The 20193-nt window shown below is 38.1% G+C and overlaps 1 protein-coding gene across 7 annotated transcripts in view; it reads left to right on the forward strand.

Moving 5' to 3' along the window:
• GPM6B (glycoprotein M6B) overlaps nucleotides 1-20193 on the forward strand; it is a 131018-nt gene that overhangs the window by 90378 nt on the left and 20447 nt on the right. For 2 of the 7 annotated variants that reach the window (XM_034756809.1, XM_034756826.1), the window contains exon 2: nucleotides 11077-11196. The exons of 1 other annotated variant lie outside the window; for it this stretch is intronic. In XM_034756809.1, the coding sequence (XP_034612700.1) occupies nucleotides 11077-11196 (120 nt within the window). Of the gene's footprint in view, nucleotides 1-2081; nucleotides 2628-11076; nucleotides 11197-20193 lie in introns of those variants that run through there. 4 more of the 7 variants (XM_034756857.1, XM_034756849.1, XM_034756841.1 and 1 more) reach the window with 4 other exon arrangements.

Here is a 20193-nt window from a genome sequence, read left to right on the forward strand (position 1 = left end):
AGTGACTTAAAACCCATCACATCTTTCAGCAAGCTGGAAAGCAGGAGGGAGTGGGAGAGAACTTCACACTTCGCTGCATCACTTAAATCTTTAGAGGATGATTCAGTAGCTAGAATTAATAATTTAATTAGTTTAGATAGCTTTAAACAGTTAGATTGATGGCTCCTGAAGACATTAGTTCAAGTTCTTGAGTAGTTAATGTGTTCTTCTAGTGTTATGTATTTCTTCACTACTTTGGGGTAGGAGGGGGGATCTTTGGAAGAAATGGGGGATGGTCTCCACCGCCTGCTAGATTTGTTAATAACACATCTGTTCTAAAGTCCTGAACTCATTCAACAGAAACTACTTACGAACCAGGAAACCTTCAACTTTCAACAAATAGGTCTCACTTAAATTGTCCGGAGGTTCTACAGTGGTTTTCTTCTGAAGGCAATAAAGATAAGTGGGTCAGCCAGAACATTAAAAAACAACCCAAGATACAACGATCATCTTTGGGATTTGTTGAAGTATACCACACATCATAAACCCATTAAAATTGCATCAATTTGGATTTATTGCTATGCTTTGCGGGGGGAAGAAATGAAGTAGCAGTCTTCCAAATAGGACAGTATAAGCCAAATACATTAAGGAAATTGAACTAACTATGGCATCGCAATTATCAGAAACACTACCAGTTTATTGATAAATTGCAAGAGCCTCAGTGATTTTACTTGCAGTAACAAATAGCTACCTGCAAAAACACCCCCCAAATAAAGTTTTCTTTGTTTACAAGGATCATTAGACAAAAATTTAATTCTGTTCTGTATAGGTTCTTATCACCACAGTATCTGAGCATAATATCACTGTCCTCATCACCATAGCATCTGAGTGCTTTCGTGTGTCAAATGTGGGTTGTTCTTTTTGTCATCCTCTCCCCAGGAGGAGAATTGTTTGTTTCACAGCTTTGGGTTAGCCTCCTAAAAAGCTCTGCGGTAGAAAGTACCTTTGTGCTAGAGCAGCAGAGTTCACCTAAAACCTAGAGTATTAGGTGAGCTTTTGGGTTTCGTATCCAGTATATTGCAGACAAGTTAGAAGGTAATAAAGAGGTGGTGAACTGAGGTCATCCTTCATAGGAGGGACAGAGTATTTTAATCAACCGAAGATGGTAGAAAGCATTATTTGCAGATGCTGCTATTGAGAGCTTAGTGTCAGTGAGGAATCCAGGAGTATTCTCAAACTGTGGACTGAATTGACCAATTGTGAATGTGTTCCTCATAATCAAAGGAGATTGCAGCATGTCTGCAAATTCTTCAGAGTGCTTTTCTCTGCCCACCATCTTGCTCCAATTAAATACAAGGAACATGAAGGATATGGAACTTATCAAGTATGGTGTTGAATCCCCTCAGCAACTACTAAAGTCAGTTGATACCCTATTTCCATTTAGGATCAGCCCCAGGGCCAAAATTTTGAAATTGGTTAAATCACCGACCTCCATGATCCCTGTGGATGTACTTTAATTCTCTTCTTTAATTGCCTAAGACACTGCTTCAGAGAAGCACTTTAAAATGCACTTAGGTCCATCCCTTTTCAGGATGGTGCTTAAGCACATGCTTCACACGAAGCATGTGTTAATTTCTTCCCTGAAAAGGGTTGTTCCCCTGAATTGGGACCTGACGTTAGGCGCCCATTTGAAAATTAGGGACTGTATGCTTGCTTACCCAGCTTTATTTTAAAAACGATTACATTGTACTTCTGTTCGTTTGTGGTCAGATTTGTATTGTGATCTTTGCTATCCAGAGGAGAAGGAAAGGATTTTAAATTCTGCTTTAAGCTCTCTGGGTATGTTATGTGGACACAGATACATCCATACACAATTGTTTGTTTTCCTTTGGTTTGTGCTGTCTGAGAGCCAAACCTTACTTGCTTCTTAAAGTCAGCAGAAGATAAACTGGAGGCGGCGTGCACATTGTGTTTATGTTCTCTGCAAGAGCAGAGGGCATATGGAATAAATCAAAATGTGAAGCATAATAATAGGGTCCCATGGGAAAGAGAGCCTTGTGATTGTGTGATGACTCTCCTTAGAGACAGCAATAGGGGGGCTAGTTTCATAGCTGAGTCATGCGACAGGAGGGGGCTTCTTTCATTCTCACATGCATCCCCACTTCTGATGTCACAAATCCATTCTTTGCTGAGAGAATTGATTAACATTCATTGGGAGCCTCTGGAGAAAGAGAGGAAGGGGGAAAGAGAGAGCACGCAAGGAGAAAGAGTGGTTAGCCGATTCTTCCAACCCCAGCTACATAGAAGTTGGGACACAATCGGACACAGAATGGCTATTTGTAACTGGGGTCCTTGGTGACGTATGGCTGAGCATTTCCTGGCACAAATCTTTATGGACCAGTAAGCAGAGCGAAATTGAAGCTGACAAGACTTTTTGCATTTTGGAAAGGACTGTAATCTACTGTAGTGAAGAACAGAGCCACTCAATCACTGCTGCTGTAAATAAGAGACAGAAGGGAGTAAGAAAAAAAGAAGAGAAAAAGATTTTGCTGGGAGGAGGGGGGAGAAAGCATTTTTGGTGGATGGTATGAAGCCAGCCATGGAAACTGCAGCGGAGGAAAATACAGAACAAAGCCAAGAGAAAAAAGGTACCTAGAGGTCTAACAATAGCCTGTTTAAATCTTTTCATTGAGGGTACTTAAAGAGGGTTAGACCGTTTTTGTCACTCTTTTTAGAACAGCTCTTAAACAATCATTATTGCATCTTTCTAGCTTTCAGGGTTTTTTTTTTTTTCCTGTAAGGCTTGACAGCAAATTAATAGAGCAGGAATCTTTCCCTCTGAATATGTTCTCACTGTGAACCTTCTCCAATCCCATCAAAAATGGTGCGTTTCCGCAAAAGAAGCCTTGTTATTGCTCCTTCTTTGATCAGATTTGGTAAATTAGAGAGAAAATGTGTGTAGGGTCCTCAGGGCCATAATCAGAAAATTTCACTGAGACTAGCCATGTAGCAGGGCTTTAGTGTTGTTCAATGCAGTGTGGGAGATCTAGGTTACAGGAACATGTAGCTTTCTGCCCATTTAGAATGACATCCCTAGCTGCCTTGATGCAATAGATTAGTGCCAGATAGCAGACTGATTTTAATTCCTTTTCATCGTCTACATTTTACTCCATAGAGTTTTGTTTCTATAGAGGTTTCTCTATGGTAGGAAAAAGGAGAATAGTGCAATGAGTTAAGCCATGTTGAGGTCCCTGTGTGTGTGATCCAGAATTGCTCCTTGATGGGGAGAAGAGTTCCAAATTTATTATTCTGAGATAAGAAAATGGCAGTGTGGTAGGAGAGAGACTTAATTTAATCTGAGTGCTCCAGGTGATTTATTGATATAAAGTTCAACACTTCACAGGATAAATACCACCACTGAAGGACTGTTACATTTTGGACTCAGACTGCCATATAATTCATGCCGTTCAGGATAGCAGGCTATCGTACAAAGAGGCACACTAAATTCTGCTGGGTGATAGAGCTCTAACAAAAATTATCTTATTAAAGTTGTTTGTTATGAACTCTTGACAGTACCTAGATAATGAGATCTCTTCAGGAACCTGTTGCATGTATTATTTCTTAGCTATTATAATATCACAACTGCTAATGTATATCCCTAGATTTTAGTGGGTTTTAATATAAACAAGCATTTAATTATATACATATATACATTGAAAAATCATTTGTTTCCTTGGTTTGAAGTTTTGTTTTTCTTTTCTAGTCCGTCTAATTCGAAACCAGCGTCCGTTTCAACAAAATGAAATTTGGCAAATGATTAGACCATAGAAAAACATAATCCCCTAGGGATTTTCCAAAAAAGAGTTACAATGCCGAGAGATTAAACTTTGAAAGCCATTAACATGCATGGGCAGCAATCAACTTCGCTGGGGATTTTGAATGCATATTAATGTACAAATTATATATCCTAAATACTTTGATAAAAATAGCCATCTCATTCACTTAGATTATTTTTAAAAGGTCTAAAGTTTTCCTTTCCACCAGGTAAATAATATATATATTTTAAATAGTCTCGGCATATATAATATTTACCAACTCTAAAAATGTTATTTCCATATATTGTGCATCACAAATAACGTACCTTGCAGACCCAGTAATGATTAGATAATATTTTTTATCCTTGCCTAAATCCCCAAAGCACAGCATGTAGGGAATGCTCATTATTTTAAACAAATTATCAGTTAAGGCTGATATGACGAATGACAGACTGTCTTGTTTTCATAAAGGGGCAAGCAGAAGGGACTTGGAGCCTTAATTTTTCCACTGTTTCCTAGCTTTCCTGTAGCTAGTTTGACACATTGAACATGATATTTAAATGCATTTAGTATTTTTATGCCTTTGTTGTTCTTGCCTACTTCATCATTTATGAAAGTAACATACAGCCTTGCAGACACTGTGAAGTTGTATCTTCATTCAGTCCAACATTGCCTTTCATAAATGTAAACCATATATTATGCATGGCAATAAAATATGAAGAGTAGAACTGGTTGCCTTGTCTCAATTTAAACAATGAAATAAAATAATCATCCAGATCAACTTGCCTATTCCTTTCAACAAGTACTCAGTGAGGAAGGGCATTAAGTTTTGTCTTGAGATTTTGGGGCCAGATTGTCAAAAGGGCTCAGCTATTATTTAGGCACCTAAATGAAGAGGCAGGATTTTCATAAGAGCCCAGCACCCGGTAGCTCACACTGAGAACCAGACATACCAAACCCGTGGGGGAAAAAAATGCAGAAAAATTGAGCTTGTTGCAAGCTTAAATGGCTTGAGAGTTGCTTGATTGGCTTGTAGCTTGTTGCTTGTTGTAGCTTGTTGCTTCTTTTTTTTGATCGGCTCCCGGCAAGCAGGGGCAAGTGTGTGTGTGTGTGGGGGGGGGGGACAAGCAGGGGCAAGGGGAGAGTGTGTCAGGGGTGCACAGCGGGCCCACCACAGTCCCAGACTGCATGCCGGGGGGATCTAGTCACATAGAGTGTTGGGGTTCTTAGCGATTGGCTTGTTTTGAAATGAGATTACCTTGATTTTTGGTTTATGGTGAAAGTCGGGGTGCTTATTTACTATGTGAAAGTGTCCTCAGCACAGTTGCCAAATCTGGGTACTCTTGAAAATCCTGCAATTTCATTTAGGTGCCTAAATAGGAAGTGAGCCTTTTGGAATATCTAGCCATTTACTCCAGTGCCGAAAACTGGAGGTATTAGATTCTGAGATCTCGAGCATGTGAATACCCTTCAATATTTTCTTTTCAAATATCACAACTTCTTTTTTTTACAAAACCTTACTTTCAGAAATAAATTACCAACTTAAATGAAATAAAATAAGCCAGAGGTCATGGGGTTTGTTTTTATTCCTTATTGCTCTTTAACAATAGGAACTGTGATTGTGTTAACACACCATAAATATTGAACAAGAAAAGATCCTAGCCATTCATCTCCATTTAGATATCCAAGTTCATGTACAGTATCATGTGCGTACACACAAACTGTGGAGAAAACAAACCTGTTTAATTTGAAGTATATATAACACAATAGGAAAAATGTCCATTTTCACTATTAGTGGTCTAAATTTCTATGGATTTTTAAATCAAAGGCTCTTAAAGTGCATTTACAAAAACAATAGCAATACAAACATTTATTAACTTTAACTTATGTAGAATCAGCACCTCAGTGAGGTAAGAGAGGACGGTATACACATAGTATACTTCAGCCATCCCGCCTCTGTAGAAAATGTTGCACAATAACATTGTATAACAGCGTAGGACAACAAGTGAAGGTGTAGTTTACTTACGGTATCTACACATGTATGCAACTGAATATTGATCCAGCCTACGTGCAGTTCAAACTATGGTAAATACAAAGGGGCAGATGCTTAGCTGGTGTAAACAGCAATAGTTCCATTGACTTTAGTGCAGCTACAATAATTTACACCAGCTGAGGATCTGCCCCGAAGTGTTTAAAAATATTTAGTTAGTTGGGAACGACTGTGCAAATCACATCTTTCTTACGTTACAAATACATTCTAAAATGGCAAGTAAATTAATTCAGGGTTCATATTAAATCATAAAAGTATTCCCCCTTCAGGCAATGATGCATAGTCCAACTGTTGGATTTGCAACATCCTTCACACAGCTGTTTCTCTCAAGCTAGACAAGAATTACTGCTGCCCTGATTTTTTAATTGGAAGCTGAACAACTCCCTTGTTCACAGAGATAGGAAATAAGTATTGCTTAGTCTGCATATCAGCAGCTCTTATCAGAGAGAAACACCATGAGCAGAGCTCATGTAAAGGTTGAGTAGATATTTTACAGACCTACAGAACAGACTGAATGAACATAAAGATGAGGGTTTACAAATTATTACAAATGACAGAGTTTATCTTGTGGGCATTAAATTAAATCAAAATGTGAGGACTGGGTAGGCAGGTTCACTGAGCTGGAATAAACGGGCAAAATGAAATGCCGTTTTGCATCAGCAGTGGAGGAAATACATCCAGATACATATTGAGAGAGACAAGAAGTTTGCTTTTTTCATGCAACAAAGAAAAATATTACTCTTAAGTTGTAAAAGTGACAAAAAAATTGCTGTGAATGACCATAATAAATTAGGCATGAAGGTCTGGTAGAAAAGCAACGACTGAGAAATAGTTTTATTGTATTAGACTAATGCATAAAAAGCTCCAATTTTATATGCTGTAGTATAAAAATAGATGGAAAAATCTGAGCAGTTGTGCTGGAAATTCATTTTGATTGTAGGTTAATCAGTGAAAATGAAGTTCATAATTCGGAATTGCTGTGAGAGATTTCAAACAAAGAGTTTTGTTATGCATGATTATGTATTAGCCTAAAACAATACAATTACATGTCAATTTTTATAACATTTTTATACCAATTTTTTAAAAAGTGTGAATTTGCAAAATGTGTGTAGTTTAAAACCAAAACAAATAAGTATCATTAGAGAGAGAAGGTGGGAGCGGTAGTATATTTTATTCTACCAACTTCTGTTTATCCAATAAATGGAGATGAATGGTTAGGGTCTTTTCTTGTTCAGTATTTATGGTGTGTTAACACAAAGCAAGTCCCTATTGTTACAGAGCTGTGTAAGCTTGAAATCTTGTGTCTCTCACCAACAGAAGTTGGTTCAATAATAGATATCACCTCACCCACCCTTGTCTTCTAATATCCTGGGACTGACACGGCTATACTACTGCATACAATAAGTATAATTGACTTCTTAATGTTAGAGGTTAATTTCATTTTGAGGGAAGCTCTTGATTGTATAAACATTAGGCATTTGATGGGTATGAAGATTGTGGCTCACGTACCTTGATCCCACAAATGGGAATATGCTGAGGCCACTCGAAGAAGTGGTTACTTACCTGTAATTTAAATTCTTCAAGATGAGCCTCTGCATATACCCACGTGTGGGATCAAGGCACCACAAGTGGGAATGTGCAGAGGCCCATCAGAGAAGAGATGCTCTTTCTTTTTAGATTGTTTGAATAACACAATAACCCATCTTCTTATACAAATTATACTTATTAGCCAAAGTTTTCAAAGCTAGGCCTCAATTGTTAGGCTCCTAAATCCATATTTCAAAGGTGCCCAAGTTCCCTTTGACTTCAGTGGAATTTGTTGGTGCTCATCCCTCTTGAATACAATGCCAGTTAAATAGAAGTGCCTGACTATAAATCTAGAAGTAAAACATTTTGGAGTCTAGCCTAGAAAATCTTGGCCGTTACGTATGATAGGGATAACAATGTGTCAAACCTAGTGATTTAGGTTTTAATTAATAGGATTTGGTTTCTAACTAAAAAGTGAATATCTTAAAAAGAGTGTATCCCCAGTAGTTTGCCCAAATGATCATGTGAAGGAAGACTTAGACATATGTGACACAGAATATGGTAAAACCAGAAAGATTTCCAGATTGCACTGTACATGCACAATAGGCACGATATGACACCATATAGAGCATTGTCATGGAAGCAAAGTAAAGGTGGAAAAGGACCAACTATGTCATCTCCAGTAATCCTTAATTCTTCCCGTTACCTGGCTCGTCTTGCTCCCAGTGTTATAGTCACCGGCTAATTGTTGGGTGGAGTTTTCACCACTTCCCTTGAGGAGTCTCTTCATAATCTCCTTTAGGAAATAACAATCAGATTAAATTTTCTGTGATTAATTACTCCATATCAAGACTACGTGGCTCATTTTAACCCTCCCCCCCCCCACATCCACCCCATCTCCCACACACATTTTTATTAGAAGACCACAGATGGTTCTTTCATTGATGTATAAACAAAGAAATGTAGATTTTTGACCCAATAACTACCATAGATGTATATAGTTGTGTGAATTGTAAATTAGAACACCTGTAGCTATTATTTGTGTGATGACATTCATAAACTATGTAAATAAATGTTCAGAAATGACATACAAATTCTAAAAAGGATATCCAGCTATAGCTGATCATTGTACCTAAACAGTAACCTAAAGTAATCCTAAAAGTGCAACTTCCACTGAATTATAATTTTCTCCCTTAAAAGTGAACTGAAATACTTTTGAAATAAATATTCAGTGCTATTTAATATACTAAATCATGACCAAAACACAGAGAGTTAAGGCCTAATTCTGCCATACTTTACGGAGGCCATCATTGCTCAGACTAAAGTCTGTGAGATTTCTTATGAAAATACTTTCGATGAAAAAAAATAAATTTTGGAATTTCTCCTAGAAATTTAGAAATATTTTAGTTACAAATTCTTAGGTTTTGTCATAAAACCAGAAAGTTTCAAAATTTCCATGAAAATTTTAGTTTCCAAAATGCCTTTTCATTAAAAAATAAAATAAAGGCAAAGTTTTGACCATTGCTATTAAAAATAAATAAGAGGATGTTTAAAAGTCAGTCCTTATACTTACCTGCCAGCTCATGATTTTAGGATTCAGTGTTTCTCCAGCAAGAACTAGTGATCCAGCTGGCATCTGTGGTAGAGTAAGGGAACTCCAGAACTCTGACCTCACGTCTGACAAGATAAAAGCCTTTCCATTTATTTTTATTTATATTAGTTTATATTAGAATTATATTAGTATTCTGGCATCTTAAATGTCTTTGAGTAAGTATTTGAATTTAAGTTCTCCTTTGTGATGAAAAATGCTTCCTCTTAAAGCACATTCTAATGTAATATTTTCTTCTCCAAAAAGTAATTAGTAATCTTTTATTTTTTAAAAAAAATAGTGGTTTTATGTACATTAGAGAAATGGCAAACAATAATAACTGAACATTGCATGTTTGAGGAAGGCAAGTATATGAGAAACAATTAATAGTACTATACAGTAGCAGCAAGTGCATTCTGCCATCATTCTCTATTTTTGATATTGCATTCAATTACTATGGCATCTATTGTGATCTCATAAACAGGATCGTTATTGAATGAGCAACAGGAGAAGAGGAAGTCATTACAGGAGACATTGTCTTTGGATACGTAATCATTTTAGGAAGATGCACTAGGAAACATTTGAAAAGTAGTTGAATATGTAGGCTGTCGAACTTCTGTTGGTTTGTGTTTGTTTTTTTTTAAGGATGGGGAATGGGGAAGGTTTCCCCAAGTAGAAGAATAAAATATGTGAAGCAGAATAACTTCTTTCATGAAAAATATGGGCTATATATAAAGCTGTTGGCACAAATTACAAAGAGAAGGAAATGATCAAGAGGAAATAAACTACTAAGCATTCATTAAAGAATCCATCAATGTTAACTTGGTATTGCTCCCAAGGACTCTTTCTTTTGCAGCAGGTAGTAATACTACCAACAGATTATTCATTAATACAATATGTATAGAATTTCTTGTTTCCATCCTCCTAGATACAGATCACTGGACTCCTAGGAACAGATTTTCCTCTCACTCCTGATTTACATTCGTGTAACTGTACCGAAGTTAGTGGAGTTACACCTGTATAAAAACAGTGTGAGAGGAGAATCACACCACACACTTCTGGTTTTAGACTAGAAATTTGTGGTACCTTATCTTTCTAGTAACCTGCTTCTCTGACCTACTTGGAAAGTAATTGTTTGTAATGTCCTAAACTAGATCTCATCCACCTGCTGAAATGCTGCTAAATAAGATTTATTTTGGACAAAGACGACAGTTACTTGTTCATGTAGCTAATACAGAGTGGAACTTCCAGTGTATTTTAAGAAATGATCCATCTTGCATTGACAGCCTGGCAATTCATAACCAAGGCAAGGTGAAAAAATGTCGGTCCAAAAGAAGTTTGATGCTGTTTTGCCAAGAGCCTCTTTCTGTGATGCTCAGGAGCAGTAAAGCTTTGAAGTACTCTCCCAATGAATTACAGACCATTACCTATGACTGGAAATGACATGACACTACTGAAATTGATCAACAATTGAGAAAAGTCTGGAGGGGAGAGAACAATGAGTCGAATTCTCCTTGCATGTACATTGTAAAACTGGAGTAACTCTGCTGAAATCAATAGAGCTGGTTGAAATTTGCACCAGTGTGAGAGCAGCTTTTCTCATCTATTTGTTTTAAGAAGTTAACTTTGCGCCACTGGACAAATTTGTGTTTGAGTCGCTCTCTCTACATCTGGTGGTAATTATCTAACTCTGCTGGGTTTAGGATACCTTAAAAATAGATATTTGGTTTCCCACAATTCTGTTTCCCTTTCCGCCCTATCTCTTAGAGAAGGGACTGTTTTCCAGAAAAGAGAAGGGGGTTGGTGTGGGGTAAGTGAGTTTTGATGATCAGAGATCACAACAGACTAGAACGTTTTAATATGTATTTATGTTCATTCAAGAACCTAGAGGAGTTTTAAACGTTCTTGTGTCAGTAATGGTCTTTAGCTCATAACTTTAACAGCATATCCTGTTGATTTTCCTCCTGTTGGTTGGTACAAATTGGTTATATTTCAGTTATTAAATCTCAGCATATTTTTCTGGACTCTCCACTTAATTTTAAAATTAAATGAATAAAAGTATTGAACAAATTTTTGTTTGCTGGAGACACTGACATTTTACCACCTAAAATTGGCAGTGATCACCAGACCAGAAATGGAAATTGGCAGGTACCACTGGATGTACAGGAGTTCAAGGCCACACCAGTACCATCATGTGCCAGCATTGAGAGGCAATATTAGTCCTTTGGGGATTCAAGGTAAATAAAGGGTTGGGGTGAAATCTAAATGGAGAGTTCAAATACAGTAGCACAAACATGATTTGCAATAGCTGTAACCTTTTAAAAAAATGTTTTTCTATGTTTCTTAGTTAGGAGTCTGATTTTCTCATGATTGCTTGAAATAAACTTTAATTTTAATCTGTTAGTGTTGGAAAAAAAGTAGCTTGCAATTATAGATGGCTTTCTGTTAACTGTATTGCTAGCAATCATTTCAAAACTGTCCACTGCCAAGGCAGAATAGTATTGCTGTGTATGCAAACCCAGTCAGAAACTGATGATGATATAATTTATAATCCATCAGTTGGCTTCCATGTCCAAAGACAGCAATACACAATGCAGTGGGTCTCCTATCAAGTGCTTCTTTGAACACTATTTCACCTAATAGCTCATTTTCTAGCAGCAACTGTGTGTGTGTGATGCTTTAAAGAAAGACGTAAGGCCAAGATTTACCAAAGTGATTAGTGATTCTGCATGTGGCAGATTTTGGATGCCCAACTTAAGTCACTAAAATGGAGGCCCAATTTTCAGAGGGTGAGCACTCAGCACTTTTTGAAAATTCCCTTTGAAGTGTCTCAGCTCAAGCAACATGGAAGGTTATTTTGCCCAACCAGCCTCTTCCCTGGATGAAGCTGATCTATTTAATCCAGTTCAGAGATTTGAGCATTACATTTGGAGAACATTCACCAAGTTTTCCATTTAGCCCCTTCCCTTATATAACCTGATGACCTGGTTCTTTGGACCTTAAAATGCTCTTTCCATGGTAGGCTTAGTCTGTATGCTAGAAATGGATGAATATTTTTATTGTCAAATTGTATATTCAAAAATATTGCTAAATTAGTCAGATGTATTATTTGGTTGATCAGGTCTATTCTGCTCAGCTATGGAGGGTAGAGGGAGAACTTGGTACTGGTAATACTACTTTGCATTGTTAATGGCTCTTCATTATATTTCCTACAAGTAGAAACAGTACTGTTGCATAACCTCCCAAAGAGAATTTAAAATGCAATGGGTTGGCAATATTCTGAGGTACCTTTTCAGATCTGCACTTCACTAATGCCTGAGTCTTAGTCATCAGACTGACCTTTTTCTTGCTGGAGTCTTAGTTGTGAGCCTGCTACCCAGATTCGGAGAGAATGGATTCGGAATGGCCAGGTATATATAAGAATATCTGATGTGGACTATTGTCCAAAGTCCCAAAGGGGAGCCAATGGCTAAATACATACAGAAATCTTCTAGCTATGCTCAAGGTGATAATACTATGTATGGAATAATTTTAAAACCATTTTGGACCATTAATGGTTTAGCCAGACTTCAACAGATTTATCCGTAGTGCTTTGTAGCACCAGAAAGTGGGCAAGTTCTGTCTACTGCTAGATCTGAAGTGGCTCAAGACATTTGTTTGTGATTGCAAAGTCTCTGAGCTGTGGTGATCTCTGCTGTGTTCTACAGATAATGTGGCTACTAAAAGCTCCTTTTCTTTGTCACAAGCCCAGCATTCAGTACAAATGTGATCAATCTGTTTTATATACTGGTGCTAAATTTCAAGAAGGCCTTGTTTCCATCAGAGAGATTTTTTCAGATCAAACGTTGAAGAATATCAGAGGCAAAGATCATGATTCACAAGTTCAATGCTATCTTAGCCATCTTTTACAAGCTTATGCACCACCTGGTCATTTGTCTCTATTCTTTAGAAGAAGTAGCCAAAAGATTCTGTATATCTTTACTGAACTACCTGAGAGCAAAATCCTTATTACACTGGTAGCTGTCAGTCTATATCATTAAAGGAAATCTGCTTCAAGAACCAATGATCAATGCCATCCAGAAGCTGAGGTCTGTCCATGGAGGCTGGTTGAATTAGGAGGCTTGCTAAAATACAGACATAAGCTTTTAGCTTGGGAGTGCTAGGACATTTCTGAGACTTTTCAACAAAGATTTGAAGTTACAAGAGGTCCTGGGCGTAACCTGAACACACAAGAGGCTGAAAATGACATTTTAATGTGGGAAACTCAGTTTCTGATTACTCTGATGTAAAGAAACCTGAATCTCTCCAGCTGTGCTATGCAGTAGAAAACTGAGAATAGTAACAGACCAACTACGCTGAACAAGGCTGGAACAAGGATACCAATCTCTGTGCCAATGATTATTTAGTCACAATGAAATGCTACTTCTTCCCTTGAAAGAGGAACATAATCAGAACAATGGATGTTTTTCATTTCAGAGCTGGTACAGGAATCTCTTGTTTTGGATTGCACCGAATAGTACACTGGAAAACACTCCCAACTCTACTAACATGTAAACTTTCTTCCTAGGGCAACCTTCCTTATCTCCTCTTTCCGTGTCGGTAATAGGTGGTATTAGGAGAGCAAACTTTGTTTTCCTTTAATATTTTGCTTCTTTCACTAGATCTCTACATAAGCAACTATCAGCCCTCTTGGATCTTTAATTAATCAATTAAATGCTACTTTATTGTCCGTCTTTCTTTAAAATTCTTTGTTTAAAGATTGGCACCCTTGTTTTAAAATGAACATTCTTGTGGAAATTCTTCCAGATGAATTGGTTTTTTGTTTGTTTTTATGATTTTTCATTTCCTAGATTTCTTCCTAAAAATAAAGTTTTTTTGGGCCTACTTTAGATAGGCATAAAGGCACGAGAAGGTGCCCCCTTCCATCAAGATTTAAGATCATTCCATAAGGATGCAGGCTGTCTCATGAGCAGGGGGAAATTTGCAAAGCATCGACCTATGCACACACCTTCATCTTTGTTGGTGCTACGATGGGCCAAAAGTCTTTATAGTGGTGGTTCATTTTCCTCTTAGCTTACCTAAATAAAAGAATATTTCTCTAAAAACCCCTTAGTTCCAGATTGGTATCGAAAGGCTGCATCTGGCTTCTGAATCTCAGATCCACTGGTCTGAAAATCTCTCCCCCCTCCCTTTTTTAAAAAAAAATTATATTTAAGTAGGAATCTTACTGGGGGGAGAGAGTGTTTTTGTTTACTTCCTTGTAGCTAAGGAAGCGTCAACTGGAGAAGCAGTTGGTAGCTGTGGTTGAGATCCAGTGTGATAAGTCTTATTCTGCTATTGGATACTGCTGGCATTGATGCATTGTGAGGTGAGTTACCACTTCCAGACTAGGGAATCTAATATTCAAAACTCAAATTTTACAGGTAAGAAACTAATCTTTGATTAAAACACAAACATTGTTAAAAATAGTTGTTCTTTTTTTCACAAGAAAACCCAGGAAACTCTAGTTCATGCAGGGTGAGGTTTACAAAGGCCCCTAAGCAGTCAATGGGAGGTAGGTGCTAGCTCACATGATCACATTTGTAAATCCCACTGGGCTTCTGTCTACCTCTTTAGATGCCTAAATACCTTTGTAAGTCTGGTCCGGTGTCTAATTTGTTACACCTTTTCGGCTCAGAATTGTCTAGATAAGTCAGCCAAGCCAGCATGTTCTAAAACTGGGAGATGACTAGTGTGCATGATGAGGTGGGCGGAGATCAGGGTGAGGGGAGAGAATAGAAAGAGGGACTATTTTAATAAAAAATATGAAATGGCAGACTGATTGCAAATCCTGTGTTTTGTGTATGCTGTTCATGTGCGGCCTCGTGCGGAGTTGGACTGAGATTGATAACTTTTGCCAATGGAGTGATTTCAGATTAATGAACTCTGCATATAGATTAACACCTCCACGTACAAGAGTCCTTGGAAAAAATGTGTGCTGCAAAGTACTGGAACAAATCTGCATGAGGAATTACTGCCAAAGTTATATCAACAGAGCTCAGACTACTTTTACCAAGGAAGTTCTTTTAAAATACCGTAGTGATGCAATGATTAATAGGAGGTTGTATTTTTCAGAAATAACTGATAGCCCTGCTCTACAGCCAAAATGCTTCTGAAATAAATGTAGTCAAACTTTACTAATTCTGGGTCACTGAGAACGAAAATGATGCTTAAAATTGTTGATTGGCTCTAGTTTTCAAGATATGCTATTGGGTCAGTATACACGACCCTTGACTTGGGAATGGCGGAGGATAAGTGAGTTATAAAGGGAAGGGATCTCAATTTAAACCAGAAATTACTAAAATACATCTTTGACTGTATCTATGAATAAATCTATGACTGGGTTTGGACAGTACTTGCTTTTTAGGCAAAACAATGAATGATGCAATCTGAAGCTGGTATTCCGTCATACATGATATGAATTGCATCATGTTATTCCTAGAAGTCATGGATGATGCGATCATAATGAAGCTTACATCACTCTGCTGAACAAATTGCCCTATATCAGCTCTAGAAATCATACAGTGTCGTGCTCTTATTTGTCAGTGTTTGATTTTGCAAAGGGACGCATTTCGGTTTAGCCAAAGTGAGCAGAGATGCCTCGTACTTGTGTGAACAGTGCAGATAACTTCTGCTATGTTTGTGGTGAAGTGACTTTTGCATCACAAAAGCGCAGTATAACCACTATGGTTAAGAAAGCCTATCGCCTTTCTTTTGGCTGCAAAATTGGAGATCAGGACAAGAGGTGGGCCCCACACATATGCTGCAACACTTGTGCAACAAATCTTCGCCAGTGGTTGAATAGGAAAAGGAAATCTATGCCTTTTGCAGTGCCAATGATTTGGAGAGAGCCAACAGATCATACCAGCAATTGTTACTTCTGCATGGTGCCTCCAGTTGGGAAAGGTGTGTCAAAGAAGAAAAAGTGGACTGTGCATTATCCAAACATTCCATCAGCTCTACGCCCAGTACCCCACAGAGAAGGACTGCTGGTTCCTGATGCACCAGAATCATTCTCCCTTGAGTCAGACGAGGAAGAGGATGAAACTTCTGGTCCTGAACCATCAATGTCACAGGACCCACATTTTCTCCCATCCTCCTCCTCTGAACCACACCTCATAACACAAGGTGAACTGAATGACCTTGTCAGGGATTTGGAACTACCCAAGAGTAAGGCAGAGCTGTTGGGCTCCAGACTACAGCAGTGGAATCTCCTGGCAGGTGATGTTAGGGTTTCCATGTTCCGTGACCGTCAAAAGGATCTTGTCCCATTCTTCTTCATGGAAGGTGATCTTGTAGCCTGCAACAACTTCGATGGTGTGTTGGCAGCCCTCAGCATCGTTCACGATCCAGATGAGTGGAGACTGTTCATTGATTCATCGAAGACGAGTCTTAAAGCTGTTTTACTGCATAATGGCAATGTTTTGCCATCAATTCCAGTTGGTCATGCAGTCCATATGACGGAAACCTATGACAACATGAAACAACTTTTGAGGTGCATAAATATGACCAACATCAGTGGCAGTTTTGTGGCGATTTGAAGGTTGTTGCTCTCTTGCTTGGTCTGCAGACTGGATACACAAAGTACTGCTGTTTTCTCTGTGAATGGGATAGTTGTGCAAGAGATTCCCACTACATCAAGAAAGATTGGTCACTCCGATAGTCATTGGAGCCTGGGAGGAAAAGGGTTCAGCATTCACCACTTGTTGAATCCAGGAAGATTTTACACCCTTACACATCAAGCTGGGTCTGATGAAGAACTTTGTCAAGGTCATTGACAAAACACAAGCAGCTTTCAAGTACCTCTATGGAAAATTTCCAAGGTTAAGTGAAGCTAAAATAAAGGAAGGTGTCTTTGTTGGTCCTCAGATTCGTGAACTTCTTCGAGATGATGCATTTGACCATGCACTGCGTGGCAAGGAAAAGACTGCAGGAAAAGCCTTCCAGTTAGTGGCAATAAATTTTCTCGGAAACAAAAGGCAGACAACTGCAGGTTGTTGGTGGAAAACCTCCTCAAGGCATACAAAAGCCTTGGTTGCAACATGTCACTAAAGATACATTTTTTGCACTCTCATCTAGATTTTTTTCCACCGAACTGTGGAGCAGTGAGTGACGAGCACGGCGAGCGATCTCACCGGGACATTGCAACAATGGAGAAACGCTATCAGGGCAAATGGAGCCCATCAATGCTTGCAGACTATTGCTGGACAGTGACAAGAGATGCTCCATTTAATGAATACAAGAGACAAGCCAAGAAGCGCCGAGTAGACACTGAATAGGACTAAACATGTACATAATAGTTTTTTGCCTTTTGTTTCATAATAAATTTTATTTATATAACCCTTTTGCTGATTTTTAAAGTGTTACATAAACAGGACAGGTGAAATATTATCATGTAAAGCAACCATAAACACATGAAAAGACCTAGGTTTACAATTTATGATTAAAACTCTATCTACGCAATATACATAGACATAAAATATAAAAACTTAAATATCTTAGAAACAGTAGCCAATCAGTTGTTTTAGTTGTCGTATTTGAATTCAGCACATCAAAATACATAATAAATAGTACATTTTATCTCTGAAGCAGACGACTTCTCAAAAATTGTAGACCAGTGTAGTGAGAGAAATGAGTGGGAAAATATCCACCATTACGGACCCAGTTAAGACTGTTCAAAGCAAATCCTCTCTTAAAGCACAAGTTGACCAACTTTCTTCTCTTCAGAGATGGTGCAGAAGTGCCTTGCTTTGAAGTGCATTGTGTCATGGGCTGGAAAGTGTTCCGGTCTCTTCTGTTGACAAGAAATGAAGTTGTTGGACTTTCATCTCAGGCTGACCAAACTGGAACAAGAGAACTGCTCTTGGCCTATTGTCTCATGTGTCACAGTAGTTCACAAGTACTCCTGTTCTTTTTGTGGATACAGACTAACATGGCTGCTACTCTGAAACCAGTAGTTGAATGCTTGGTGTTATGTATCATTAGCAGCCTAGAATTGATGCATGTAACAAACATGGAATCAATGTTTCATATTTTATAGATCATATTGCCTTAAAAGAGGCCATCTTCTGAACACTTATAAACTGAAGGACCATTTCACAGAACTAGAACTGCATCAAACTGATTTAATTTGGAAGAATGTGCATTTCTGTCTTCACTATAGATTCATAGGTTTTCACACACCACCTCTGGCAGGGCAGAATCTTTCCCAAAGTATTGTTGTGACTCCTTGACCTTCTTGAAATAATATGTCTGACACTCTGGCTGAGAAGGTTGGACACCATTGAACTAAACCATGTTGGTTCTCCAAAGTAGTTAGTTCTTATTGTGACTTGGTTCCTTTTTAAGCTTGAAAAGTAGCAGTTAGAAAGCCTGCAATAGCAGCTTTTTATAAGCACATGTGTAAAGGAAAATATTGATATGACATACATAGTACCTGCAGCAGAAGGTTAATCCTTAGTGCATCAGGACCCTTAGATAGTTTATAGTGGTATGCACAGACAGTGTTCTTTCACAATACAAAGGGGCCTAAGCTCCTCTTATTATAACATGCAGTATTATAGGTCCAAGCCCTGCAAAGATTTATGCACATGCTAAGTATTAATCATATGAATAGCAATATTTGAGTTCACCCTTAGCTCAGCCTATTTTTCTGCAGTTCAGTCGCACTCCTTGCTCTAGTACCTAAGCAAGGATTTTGGCTTAGTGTATCGAGTTATGTTTTTTATAATTTGTTTGCAAAATTGAAATTGAGCGGGACAAGGTAAGAACGGAGCATAGGCCTTAACAGAGGCTTGCAAATAATTTTTAAAAATTACAATTCTAGGGCCAAGTGCTGATTGTGCCAAATAGAAAAGGTCAGAGGAGAAACATTTAACACACACTTTTGACGTATTGTTGTGGTGGTAAAGATTTTCCCTCGCAATCCCCCTTGTTGCCACAGTTCATTGATTCCTGCTTTGGGTGATGTTCCAACATACGTTTTGCTAATATCACATCAAATGCAGATGGTCACTGGATGTTTATGGCTGAGAGAGGAGTAGAGTAAATTTCATTTTGTTTATAACTCTGATGACTGTGAGTAGTCAATGTCTGTCTTACTCATCAAACCCCTGAAATTTGAGAGCTCAAGATCCTAAGGACAAGAGTAAGCGCTGTGTGTCGTAAACTCACCCCTTTGTGTCCACTATATGGCAGGCCGTATTGTTCCTATTAAAGAAGTTGTAATCTTGCCCCAACCTTACCTCAGCAGGGTGTGTTACAGACTGAGAATTGCTGTCTGCAAGTCCCTCCCCATTAATTCTGCATTTCCTTGCTTTTCTGGATTTAAATCGGGTACACCTTCACAGTGCTGACAGATATTTGGCCACGCAATTGCCATTGGCATTAATGGGAATTGTGTGACTAAAGTCCTGCACATATTCCGTGGTCTGTATATAGTCTCCTCTCCTAGTTATTTATGGGTATATTGCTCATCGCAGCTCAAAGAAGAATTATATGAACAACCAGTATCATCGCTGACTTTTTATGTATAGGTTGATCCTTTACCAGTTTCCTATGACTGATAGTTTCCAAGAGACTACAAGAGAATAGTTAGTTCCTGTTCTTTCTCCTCTATTTATTTTTTTCCCTTAGTAAGAAATATTCAGGGTGAGTTGTATGTGTGTGTTTAATAGCATTCATTCCCTAGAGAATAATCTCAGTCCTTGTTTCAGCTGGCCTCCTTCTGAGAGTGTGTTAAATCTGTAGCCAGGATCACAAGCAGCTCTGGGCAAATCACTGGGCTGTTATTAACCTGCCTCCATGGCAACTTCTGCTCACAAGCCTGAGGACAAAAAATGTTTTTATTCTGCTGAGCTGCACAAAAGATTCTAGTGATGTGTTAGACAAAATGGCCATTGAAAGCCAGATGCATTGATGTGTATTTGTAATGCCTGGTTTATATTTAAACTGTTTTACACTGCTGATGTGCTAGGGTGTATAGAGTGCTAAAAATTGCATGGTATTATCTGTGTGCAAAGTAAAGACAGAGCAGAATTTGTGCCAGTTTTTTTTATTAACATGTTTTTAATAAACTTCCTAAATCATACTAAATACTGCAACATTGTTTACAGGATACGCAGCTTCAGCAGCAGAATGTGTTATCAACTTAGTCTGCTTATTTCATATTGATTTACAAATTTGCCACTGCTTTT

This window comes from Trachemys scripta, chromosome 1 (assembly GCF_013100865.1).
Source record: "Trachemys scripta elegans isolate TJP31775 chromosome 1, CAS_Tse_1.0, whole genome shotgun sequence".
In the NCBI taxonomy this organism is placed as follows: domain Eukaryota; kingdom Metazoa; phylum Chordata; order Testudines; family Emydidae; genus Trachemys; species Trachemys scripta.